The following is a 12,904-nucleotide window of genomic DNA, read 5'->3' as shown; positions in this document are numbered from 1 at the left end:
TGCAACACCCTCAAGAGACTGTTGACAGTCGCAACAGTCGGAAGTAAAATGGTTATGCATAAAAGTTGCGCCTCGGCTTGCGTTGACGGTGACAGTGATGGCCCGGGGGCAGGATGTACAAGTGGGCAGCAATTACTCCGAACCGATCCTCGAGGGCGATCTGACACCAGCGACGATGATGCGCCACGCGCAAGATACGGCTGTGTGCGTGTCAGGACATGTGTTCTCGGTGGGGGATAATTTGAATCGTGCTTTTCTTTTATTGCCACCGGGAAGTCATCGTCGCCAGCTCCGTTTCACTTCCGATGCCCGCCAGGTGAGCAATAACAGTGATAATAACAGTAAAAATTATGAACATGTAAATGGTGTCCCGGCCCGACCCGGTCCCACCGATCCCGCTCAACCTGTCGACCTCCGTGCCGCGTGCTCATCGCGTCTAATGCCGCCCCTTGGCAGAAGGTTTTTTGTGGTTTATTCCGTGGTTTCTTGCTCATTATTCTTGCTCCGCTTTTTTGTTTGGCCCCTCCAGGTGTTATTGCTCTTCGGTTGCTTCTTCACCCTCTCAGGCCATGGCGCGGGCACAGGGTGACGCATTTACGTTTTTTTTTGCTTTCGCTCACTCGCCTCAATGTGATGGGCAATTTGCGGAATTGAAACTGGTACCGAACCGAACGGGGTCCCCCTTGCCGAGCCCCCGGGCGAGACGGTGGATGATTTTTAATTTTTCCGAGGGCGGGTTGGGCGGTCACCCTACCCCACCGTCCGTCCGCCGTGCATCGTTAGCTAAACAGCGGCAGTCGTCAAAAAGTGTTTATTTTGCAGTATCCCCGACTTTATGCGTTTTTTGCCGTGTCGGAAAATGTCACCGAGCCGCCTGCCCCGGGGGTGCGAACGAGTCCGGGTTGCGGAGCCGGAAATCCTCTGCCCCCGACCACCCATCGTGGGATGACTTTTAATTAAGTTTATCGACAAAGTTCTTCTACTGCCGGGGCCGGGGCCGGTTGGGGCATCGATTGGCTTTCGAGCGCTCTGGGATCGTCCTGTCCTGTGACACCCATTCGCCTCGCCACGTGGGGCTGCCGGTGCACGTGTGTTCACGCCTGCAAAGTAGGTGAAGGTGTGTGTGCTAATGGACTAATTTGCATACTTTTAACATGTCTGGCCTCGCGAACGGGGACGAGTCCCCGCCCGTCCCTGTCGGACAGCGACGGGCCCCGCTTGTGGGCGACACCCGGGTAAACTCCGTCCAGTTCGGTACTACCGGGCATTTCGATTTTCTTCCCACACGTGAGCGCGAACCGGTAAGCCGTAAGAGTGCTGTTTGTGTAATTATGAAACGGTAGCATTTTATGAAGCCGGCTCGCGGGATGTGTTTACATTTATTGATCGTTAAAGAAGTTTGACACGATTAGCGCTTCGCTGGCGCTGTTCGTGGTTTGCCTCAACGCGCGTTGTGACAGAGCAAACATTTAATATGGAGAAAAAACTCCAAAAGCTCCGATTACAGCATATCTGGCTCGCATGAATAATGTATGGTTGTGTTGCGTTGATGGGACAGTTTTGAAGAACGTTCCTAACTTACCGTGTAGCTGTGCCAGCGACTGCAGCGTGTTGGTGTTGCAGTTCAAAAAACCTGTAACGAAACCGAGGGAAAAAGCCTTGTAAGAATAGCGTAATTAAATGGAACCCCAAACGATAGCACCCCTTTCAGGATCAGACGATTTATCCCTTTAATGGTCAAAACCGGTTGAACGGAAACATGAAAACGTAATTATTAACAGACCATCACGCCGGGCACGCCAAAAAAAAATGGGCGACGGAGAAATTTCGGCATTTTTAAAAGCGACGCGGCTAAAGAAATCCTTTACCCGCCCGACAAGCCCGGCCGTGCGCGCGCGCGCCCTTGATCGAAGTGCAAAAGACTGTCAAAATTTTCCACCCGCTTTTCATCTCCGACGCGGTTCCCTTTTCTTGCCACCCCAAACCCACCGAAAAGGGATAAAGAGGCTGCCATTTCGGGCTGCGACGAACCCGCGCGCCACTGGCCTAAAATGTGCTAAGCAATTGTGCCGGGCCGAGCCGGGCCTGGTTGGCCATTACTTTCACGACCCCCAGCGAGTGGCGGGTTTTCCGCCACCCACGGTGAAAACAGCATCGTTTCTTGGGTGCTTTTTCTTTTAATCCAGATTTTCTTTTTCCGCACCAAAGATGACGAAGCGAACTTGGGCGCGAGTGAAGGCCGGACGGTTTCGATTTAGACTTGGCCGTGGCCGTGGGTTTTCCGCTTTTCCGCGTTGCGCTGGAGGAAGACTATTGACCATTAATCCGCCTTGGATTACTTTTTCGGCGGAAAATCCCCCCGGTGGTAAAAGGAAAACACTCTTTTTGCGGCTTCCCGAGGTGCTAAGATAGGCAAAGGAATGACGGGAAACGATTCAAAAGATATGCCACGAAACTGATGACAACTTGAGGAGGGCTTCTTTTTATTCTGCCGAAACACTTTCATTTATTTGACTACTTTAAGCGTTACATAATAAACAGAGACCGTCTACTTTTGATCATCGTGAATATCACTGAAATGCAGCGAATATCGCAAAAATTGCTCAATATTTTTTAGTATGGGCGAAGGGTCTAAGGTCTAAGGCAAAGTCATCTTGGTGGTTCTTACAGTCTCTTGGCATTATTTTCAATCGATAAAGCCAGTCAATCGATCGCTTTATGATTGTTTTGTTTCTGTACATCACCTTCAGTGAATACATTTTCTAGAAGGTAGAAGGCATTCAATGATCAACAAACTCGAGAAGAGTCATTAAACTTTATTTAATGTGCCTCTTGGTAAAGTAATGTAAATTTTTGAATTGTTAAATGTGCGAGGTTCATGAACAGGTCTAGAACCGCGTAAGCAATCGTAGCTACTGCTGAGTTAATAAAACAACGTTTTTTCTTTCTTTCTTTTTTAGAATGTACCTATCTAGAGGTGCTCTTAAAGTGCTTTACGCCCGATAAGTTATATGTTCGTCTCGGTGTTTGATGATAAGTTATACAGTAGATAAGACAAATAAAGATGATTCGCAAATTCAATAAATAATAAACAAATGTAACGAAATATTAAACCGCTGAGGAATATGGAAAATTTCGACGCTCAGCTTTAGAGACGCTCAGAGTTCGAAACATCTGAACAAGCGGACGACAGAGCACAGTGTTAGGCAGTTACAAATTCGTGGAAAATTTCAACCACCATCCTATCCTATGTTTGGAGGCTTTTGAACTCATATCGCATGATGTTAAGCGATCGGTAATGGGCATTGTTGAACATTCTATCTTTGCCAGCCCCGGTGCCAACGCTAAACGTGCTTAATTAATCATTAATCTTCCATCGACCAACGGTACGCCGGTGTTGGAACGCCCCGCCGGCGAATTTGCTTTCCAACCACTGGTCCAGGTATTTAGTCTAGATTGGGTCCTGCTAAAAATAGGACCTTCGCCCGGTCCATCTCATCCCGATCGGTGCGCCAAAACCCCGGGAGCGATAGGCACACAATCGACACGCAATCGATTATCACCTTTGTCGTCTTCCAGCGGTAGCCGTTCTTCGCATCCGAGCGCTGTCGAGTGAAATTGGAACCATCAATCGGCACAACGCCCAGGCCTACGAGTTGCCTGGACGGACGAAAACAAACACAAGAACACGGCTGGCCGTGGGGAAGAGAAGCGACGGTGGCCTGAGTGTGACAGTGACAGCAAAAGCCAAGGAGCTTTCCTGCAAACGCACACACGCGCGTGCACCCACAATAGACATCCACACCCCGCCCCGTGCAGGTCCAAACAAAAATCATCGCCTTTTGTCAGTTGATTGATTGTTGGGAATTTCGCCAGCAGCCGCCCGGGCGATGGGGTCGTCCATTTTCGGGAGTCCAACTTCCTTTGTTCGCCCCATCAGAACACGAATCGTGCACCTCCCTGTACACCCGTACCACCCGCTGGAGGAGCTCGAGGATCCTTTGCGGCCATTTCGGACGGCAGCATTATCCCGCTGGACACGATTTCTTAACCAACTTTTCTATTGTCCTTAGCGCGTCGTGGGAAAAGTGTACGAAATCAAAAGAACCGAACAAAATGAGAGGAATCGCCAGAGAGGGAAAGCGATAGAGAGAGAGAGAGAGAGAGAGAGAGAGAGAGAGAGAGAGAGAGGCAGGAAGGTGCAGAGGCCACTGATTGATACTCGAGGTATCGCTAATTATCGAAACCGTCCTTCCGGGGTCTCCACAGCGCCGACTGTCGCCTGCGTTGCGGTCCAATCGCCAAGTGGTGGCCATTTTGAAAAATGTGTTTTCATTCTGGGGAGTGTTTTTCTTCCCGCGGGAGGAAAAGTGGTCCCGACGGGGCCGGCGGGGAAAGAACTGTGCGGAATCAATGGCCAGGCGACCGGTGGCACCGTCGGTCGATTTAATGAGGAAAAATAGTGGACTGGGAAAATGGCTGGCAATTAGTGCTGGCAAACCCGTCGATGAGAGGGGCTTACTGTAATCGCTCGTTGCGCGGTGCTTCGGTGTTAGTGGAGGTCGCACGAACCCAAGCGGGCCCCTTTTCGATGGCGCACTCGACGTGGTTGGTTGACGAAAATCCCTTGGCAGTAATTAATGTACGCACACCCCGATTGTCCGATCCCGGCTTGTTTTTATATCAAGGGAGTTAGGAGTTATCGAAGTACGCCTTTCTAGAACGTTCCGTGAGATATCGTACGCACAGGTTGCAGCTAGCGAGTCGGGTGTAAAAAAACAGGCAACTTCAAGGTCCCTTTTTCGACACACTTTTTGTCCATAACATAAAAGAAGGACAACAAAAATAGTCGGACTCCCACCGTCGCCAGACATCTGCCAGCGCACAACGACGCCGACGGCGTAAAGAAAACACAGGAAAAGCTTCGCTTATCACGAATTTTCCGATCGGAACGCAATCGTTTAGCAATTCTCCCGGGAAAGCCCCGGGAAAGTTAGATATCGCCGTTGGTATTCTAATCACTGTCGGACACTCGCTCCGGTCCGGGAACTCTGGACCCGTGCTCACCACTCGGCTACCTCCGCGACTTCTTCCACTTGTTTTCTGTTTCGAATTTCTCCGGGGACCGGAAATGGCCGAGGTGAGCCCGAGCGCACCACGCCGTTTCCCTTTTATCAAAAATGTTTTCCTTTCATCGTCACATTTTTCTTTCACGCTTTCGAGCCCCTAACGGAGTGATAAAAGTGGGACACGGGTCGGGCGGGGTCGGTGCCGCGGACCGGAAGGGGCGGAGAAAATTTTCTTCTTCGCTTCTTCCGTGCCGGGTTATCTCCGGTGACTCGTTGCGCGCGCTGATAATTGCATACTTCCGGCGGACGATAAGTATCGTTTCAGTTGTTCGCCGCCCTGTCACCGGCAGGTGACGGCTGCAGTAGTCTTATCGTTTATCCCTTTGACCCCCGGGTACCGCTCACCCCCCCACCCACCGGTCCCGCTACAAAGCAACTTTGCTGCGCCTCCCACAGTCAGAGGTTACGGCGGGGGCGCGTTCGACGAAACTTTTCCATTTTCCCTGACGCTGCCCGCTGGTGCCACTGTGCATGTGCTTGCGTTAATGTGTGTGTTTCGCGCCGTCCTCACTGGACTCGAGGAGGTTTTCTTTTTTCCATTTCCGCTTTGATACCGAAATCTGGTGCTATTTAGAATTCCCGCCGGATATTCAACAGCGTTGTGAGAGTTACGGTCAACGCTGTTTCTTCTCTCGCCTTCCATCTTTTCCTTATTCCTTCTGTCTCTTTCTCTGTCCCTCTGTTAGTCACCCTGCGGACGGTCACCGGTGAACACTGTTATTGCATCGCAAATTATTGTGTTGCGTCAGAAAGTTTAGCAAGCTCTCACTACCGGCTGGGACACGACAAGATCCGACTAGTTGAAGGCCCTCGGCAGAGTTGATGATGATGTGATATGAAAAATGTGTTGATAAAACAGCTACAATCACCATCGTGTTGATGGTAATGGGTGTGGTTGGTGTTTTACGAGGGTTTAGATGAGGCCTTAAATATGGAATGTCACGGATAGTTAGCAAAAGGTTTCCTGTTTGATGTCTAACAGCGCATGTTATGAATGTTCGCATTTCCCCAAGAAAACTGGAAAATTTAAAGAAATCTAAAATAATTAAACGGTTCATTTTGTGAACCGTTTGAGTACCTTTCATGACTAAACGATGTTAGAAAAATGTGTTCAGACATTGGAAAACTTTTGTTTTATTCTACCCTGTCCCCAGTGACAAACCCCTTGGGGACAGCCTAGAATACAGAAATTGGAAACTTCTTTCGGACCGACTATACTAAGTAATATAGCAAAAATTCACATTGATATCAAGAGAACAAACTCGAAAAGAGCTTTACTGTGTACGAAACCGGAAAATGAAAACTAATGGCAAAAGCAATAAGTTTCCACTGGCGTATGACAGTTCAACGTCGGTTGTGGTCATCAATCGGAAAAATCTGGTGCGGAATCATTGATGTTTTATTTCTTTTGCTCGCTCTCTCAAACTTCCTTCATTCAGCCATTCAGCCGGTACGGCAAACAGGAAATCTACTGCGAAGCAAAACGGGAAAAAGGTCAAATTTTCTTTCGTTTTTTTCCGTCTTCTCTCCGAAACAATTCAACCCATCGCAACCCGTGCTTCCGCTGCGAAGAAGGTGAACGACGGTGTTGTGATTAATTACACCCGAGACGTTTCAACAGGAGTAGCTTTGTTGTAAAAGGGCAGGTGCTGTTGGGACGATTGTGTAGCCCTAGTGCCGTAAAAGGAACCGCGCGGTGCGTTGTGCGGAAAGGCATTCCGGAGCTTCCTGGGCCCGGGAACCGTCTGGACCCGGGCTCAGGTGGCTGACGTCAGCGTCGACCTTCGGAGTGATCGGTAAAGGAAGCAGTTAGCCCCGCTTCGAGGGCAACATTCTCGTGTGCATTGTTCGGTGATTTCGAAAAAGGTGTTCATTTGTTTCCCCTTACTGTGTGTCGGTGCGAAACATAGCGAGGAACCGTAATAAACTGCCGCCGGAACAGTGGAACCGTCACGAGCATGAAAGGGTATGAAAAATTGAGGAAAACCGCGAACGGAGAAAAACCGCGAAACGTCAGCGCAATGGTCACCTAGCATTCGGCTGACAGTTGCCAGTCCAACGTGTCATTTCGGGCTTGGTTAATGGTCCCTGCTGGTGCCGTGAGCAGGAAATAGCGTACCAACGACGTAATGCAGCGAAAAGTTTTATTTTTTCGGTCAACGGAATTCACCTTCGTCGAGTATTAATGGAAGGGCAATAAAGGCTATGGAAGGAAGCTGCAGTCGCGGGAAAATGCATTCAAACCAAGTAACAAAGACATCGCAAGACAGCATATTCCCATATTCCCATGGCGTGTCCATTTGCAAACAATTGCGACACTAAATGGTTGCCAGCCAAATCTTGGTGTCCTTCAGCAGGATCCCTATCGGAGGGAAAGAGAGAGAGAGAGAGAAAGAAGGACTGCATACGTCTCGCGCTCACTTGATGGTCGGCGCATATAAATTGAATGCAATGACAGTTTAATTTATGCGCAAATGCATATGAAAAGCTCGTTACCCGGTTCCCGGTGATGCATTCCGGTGTGCAGTGGTGCAGCTTCCCGGAACCCGAGACCCGGGTTTGGAGCTGGATTAATTTATTGGCAATGAAACTAGCACACACTAGCCACCCCACCGAAACTATTCTTGCCTTGGGATACACTTCGGAACGACTCTGCGGTCGTCTCTGCCGTTTGATGGCCAGTTTCATCGTTGCAACTGGTGTTCTTCGCCACGTCGGATTATTCTGCAACTTGCCATTGTTACTTTCGATTACGATTGGGCACCTCCGAACAGGCCAAGGGCAGCTACTTCATCAGGGGCAGATAATAACATGGATATTTCACGGCAATATTTCGCCGTCGGTTCATTTTCCGAACGAGCCACAGGTTAAAGGGTTAGTGGTCGGTTCGAACTGAAGTGCACTAACTTCTAAACCGGAGCGCATTTGTCCCAACAAAAAAAGAACGACCCGTGCTCCGTACGCCCGTTTTCAGCTCGGCACCCGAAACTTTGTGCATTCATAATTTATGGAAGTGTTTTATATTTACACTATGTATAATTTATGAGTTTAATTAAATTTTTAATCGGCGTGTGCCGGTGTCGCTCCGAAGCTGAAAATGCACTTTGGGACTTGTTTGGGCTGGGTTGGGTGCCGTCGTCCGAGAAGGGCTTAAAATCATCAGCCCGACGGGGGAGTCTCTCGAGCTTAATGGCTTCGTGCCATGCGGCACGGCACGGGGTGCCGGGCATATGAGGCAGTAAATAACGGTTGGAATTTAAATTTCAAATTCGCCCGAGGAAAACTTTAACCCACGGTTTCTCGACAACCACATACACACGGTCGTCGCGTTCTCCTTGCTAGAGCCCAGCGTGGCGCCCTTGCCAGATAATTAGGAGCCGACCGATACGAGCGTGCCCCCCGTGGTCCGTGGGTGCACCCGCGTGCTGGTGCGTGTAAAGGATAATCGGCCCCGAAACAGCGCTGAACATCGGCGAGACATCCTTGGGCGGGCTGTCTCCGGCTGTTTATTATCTACTGCTGGTATGATAAATTTTGCGATTCTGAGAGAGACCGAGACAGATAAGGAGGTTTACACAAAGAGAGAGCGAGAGTGCGTGAGAGGGAGCGAGAGAGTGATGGCACGCGAGGCCACAGGACTTTAATAACTTTATCCGATGCTCGGTGGCGGTTAAACTTAATTATGATAATTGGTGCTTATCGCCGAGAATCGTTGAGCCCGTGTCGAACGGTTTCGAGTTTCTGCCGCTCGAGAAAGTTTGCACGATGTGTGCGTCTTTTTCTTCCCCGTAAGGCTGCGGTTTTGTGGCAAAATATCGTTAGGAGGGAAGTTGAATAAGATTGCCTAAAACCCGACGACGCCCAGCGGTGTACATTTTAATGGGACTTTGTAACAACATTTCATACCCACGGAACGCTGGTCAGTAACCACATTTATTCGCACCGTTTGTCGCCCGTGAATGCAATTAAAAGTTTAAAATGATTATTCGATCAGTGCGAACTGTCCAACTCACAATGAACTGAAAGCTGTTGCACCATTTCCATAACTCACCAATTGAAAGCAAAGTGAAAGTCTCAAGGCATCGGCTTCTCAGAAGGTCGACGATCCGTGCGTGCCACTCACGGCAGCCCGTGGATGCAGTTGCGCTAATGCTAAATCATTCAAACTGGCCATCGCATGAATCATAAATGTGCTCGCTTCCAATCTCCGTATCCATACGTACGTACTATCGCCCCGAACTAATCGGCCCTGGCTTGATCGGGCCGGTTCAAAATTCATGGCGTTAATTGAAAAGCATCCAGCACGCTATTATGATAATTGATTTATCCATATTTGATAAAGCAGCATAGTTCGGTGCTGGTGGCCCATCGAAACTGAAATAAATTGCGTGTCCCTCATTATCAGTGATTGGGTGCCCGCCGGGAGCCATCCTTCGGTGGTCCGACATTCAGACCCCAAACTTCTGCACTGACCAAATTATGCTCTCTCTCCCGTTGGGAATATTTTATTACATGTGCCCGTTATCTGCCCGTCTCATCCCAGTAATCTAAAGCTCTTTGCAGACGGCCAGCTCCTCTATGAAAGATTTTAGTTTATGCGCCCAACGGCATAATTTAAGTCGTCCATCCAGCGAGTTCGCCCCCCGAAGCCCGAGCCGAACTTTGTCGATGTCGATTTCCTGTTTTATGAGTCGAGTTTTCCTTCTTCGGCCAGCCCCGAGACGCCGCACTCGCCTCCGGCCAGGAGAACTTCTTCAAAACGCTTCCTTTTAATGACTCCGTTGCGTTCGCCAGTTTGTTTGTCGTTCATTTCCAATTCGTTATTGACTTGACTGTAATATTTCAAACCATCCGCCCACCAGCCCACCCGAGGCCCGTCCCTAGGAGGTGGTGTGCCCGCTGCGCCACCGGGGACCTGAATTGGCGAAATTGAAACAGACTCGGTAAGGGTTCGGGGAAGAAAAACAAATCCGGACCCTGGGCACAGCGAACAACGCTGTAGACGATAATTTCATTTTGCCGTCTGCTCATACAAACTGGGAAAGCATCTCGGGAGTCGGGAGCTTTACACGAGCTTCACCACGCAGTCACTAATTTTCTCCAGCATTTTGCAGCCCTTTGAAGGTCGTACGAAAGGGGATTCCGATGAACCGTGCGCTACAGCGCGCGGCCCGTGTTGGATTAATGTAGGCCTTTTCCTGGGGCGGGTGATGACATAAATTTGGAAAAACGCTGATGCGATTTGGGAGCACTGTTCCGGGGGGTGGTCGGGGTAGGTGGGATTCATTAAATTTATTCTTTGACCACTTCTCGCACTAATGAAGTGGAGTTCCGACGTGAAGCTCGAGCACCCGATGTCCTCGACATCCCCCCGGTCCGTGGGGTCTGTCGGGTATTGGCAGGAAGATTTATGGAAATGATTCCATTTCGGTTTCGGTCACCGATTTGGATTTTTTGCGTTAAAGTTGTATGCGGAACGTGCTACGGAAGTCGCCGTTTTCGGTGTGCAAACTAAGAAGTGGTTGACAAATTTCATTTAAAAAAATCATTAGCTGAGAAAGAGCTTCTCAAGTAAGGCGTAATATTCTCCATTTATCGTAATATTAGTTGACTGGAGATTTGATTTTGAGTTTGAATATCGATTGTAGTTAACCTGTACGATTCCCAGATGGCTTCACCATACGGCCTCGTGGTTCCGGTTTTCCAATTATAATTTTCAGGAAAACAAATTTTCCCAAACGGGGCAATTTGCAGGCATTGGCTTAAGCAACATAATGTGAACCTTACTCTGGCAGGATGAAGGAAACTGCCCAGCCTTAAAGGCGATCAGCCACACACTTTAATATCATCATCATCATTCGCGGACGCACATCGGTGAATTCAAATTAGGCGCGAGTCGCGAGAAAAATCGCTGCCCCAATTGTTGGCCTCAGAAAGTATCCCATAAACAAACATTAAGGACCTTGGCGTAGAGGTCGTTTGGGGCGAGCGAAACACAAGTAAAACAACACCACACCGCAGCGAAAAAGAAATGTAAAAACCATTTTCCCCGGGCCGGAAATGGGAAATGTGCCGGGGAAATGGGTGTAGCAGCAAACAGGTACGCACACCGGAGCGGAAAAGGATATCGGCACGCGAAAGCAAAACAAACGTTACTCAATGATGATTGCCCATAAAATGGTATAACAGCGATGGTTAATTACTATTTACAACCACCGCCAGCGTCCGCGATACTATCGCGAACTGTGACCCCAATAAACTAATGATCAGGCCAATGCGTTCGTTTCCCGGCCCGGCAGACAGACACCGTGGGTGCGCTGTGCGTGCACCGTGTTTTTGTAAATTTGTTTAATCATGGGTTTTTGCGTCCGATTTTTCCGCGTGTCCTGTGATTGAGAGTGTGCGGTCCCACGGGGCCTTGCATCGTAATTGCCTCCAGAGAGCACGGGCGTACTACTTCCTGCCAGTTACTGGCGACGATAAGCTCACGGTGGCCGGACGCAGCGCAGCCGGACATTGCAGTAATAACGGTGAGTGAAATAAATTGACTCATCCCAAATCCGGGGTTGTCGGATTTTTTTCTGTGCACTTCGCGAACAGCAACATCCACGAAGCGAAAAAACGTTTGGCATCTGCATCTGTAGTTTTAATCTGTAGCCCATTTTTCTCCTGCGATCTACTTAACGGTCGCGGTGTGCGAATTGGTGGCCTTCGTTTTACGCCAACAATAATTGAACAATAATTACCAACAGAACGCACGCTCTGTGAAGCCAAAAAGAAACGGGAACCCGTTGCGTTTTTTTTTCACCCGTAAACGTTGCACGAATTCCTCTTAAATGGCGGCTGGGGTGGCCATGAATAAAAGATGGTACAAAATAATCATAAGCATAAAATAAATAATACACATCAGCAAACGCACGTTTGCGCCGCGATTCTGCGCTCGTCACTCATCTTTAGACACCCGGCAGCATGAAATTGTGTTCACGCGCCTTGCACCACGACGCATATATTATGATTAATTAATTCGGAATTATTTATTTGCAAAGCAGCGTTAACCGTTCACAGTTACACGCCCAACTAATTACCAACTGAACTGTAGTCGCGCGAACGCACTGACGAACGAGCCCCGTCAATTAAGCCACCCAGAGTCGCAGTCCCGGCGCGCACTCGCCGGGAAGACAGTGCAGGGAAAATATGAAATCCCCCGGCCCCAAGCACATCGGTACACATTAAACATTGAGCGGCACAACACGCGAGTAATGTACTGTCGGTCATCCCGGCCGGCTGCTGGGTGCGTGCTGATTTATATTGGCCACGGCTTAATTTGGCACTAATTCAAAAGTGTTAATAAAAGCCACCAATTCTCGGGGAAAATCTCGGAAAAGCCCGCTCCAACCGACAGCAGGAAAGTTGCACCCGACGGCCGGCGACGATTATCGCAGGCGATGAGCTATCATGGGCCCGGGCGACGAGCATGGGCTTCCGTAATCACCAAACTTTGCCGTGCATTAATTACGCGGAAAACAGACAAAAACTTCCTTCTGCGAAACAACTTTCGAGAACTTGTTTTCCTCATCTCTCTTCCTGTCTGGGTGGCTGAAGTTGTGTATCATTCGTGTTGTGTCGTTTTGGACCGGAACCTAGGTGGGGTGGACAGCATGCTTGTAAGCATGGTGCTCTCCTCGGATTGTTGAAGTTGATTTACTCGATGTATACAACGCTTTCTCGATTGTTCAGCACAATGCTTCATTTCTATTGGTGACAGCTACGAATAT

General features: G+C 49.1%; 1 protein-coding gene across 1 annotated transcript in view; it reads right to left on the bottom strand.

Moving 5' to 3' along the window:
* LOC131208642 (cytoplasmic polyadenylation element-binding protein 3-like) overlaps positions 1-12,904 on the bottom strand; it is a 218,030-nt gene that overhangs the window by 101,813 nt on the left and 103,313 nt on the right. Inside the window, exon 3 of the mRNA XM_058201449.1 lies at positions 1,583-1,633. Coding sequence (XP_058057432.1) covers positions 1,583-1,633 — 51 coding nt within the window. The remainder of the gene's footprint in view (positions 1-1,582; positions 1,634-12,904) is intronic.

This window comes from Anopheles bellator, chromosome 2 (genome assembly GCF_943735745.2).
Source record: "Anopheles bellator chromosome 2, idAnoBellAS_SP24_06.2, whole genome shotgun sequence".
Classification (NCBI taxonomy): Eukaryota; Metazoa; Arthropoda; class Insecta; order Diptera; family Culicidae; genus Anopheles; species Anopheles bellator.
Note: the sequence above shows the minus strand (reverse complement) of the source record. Positions and strands in the feature narration are given on the sequence as shown.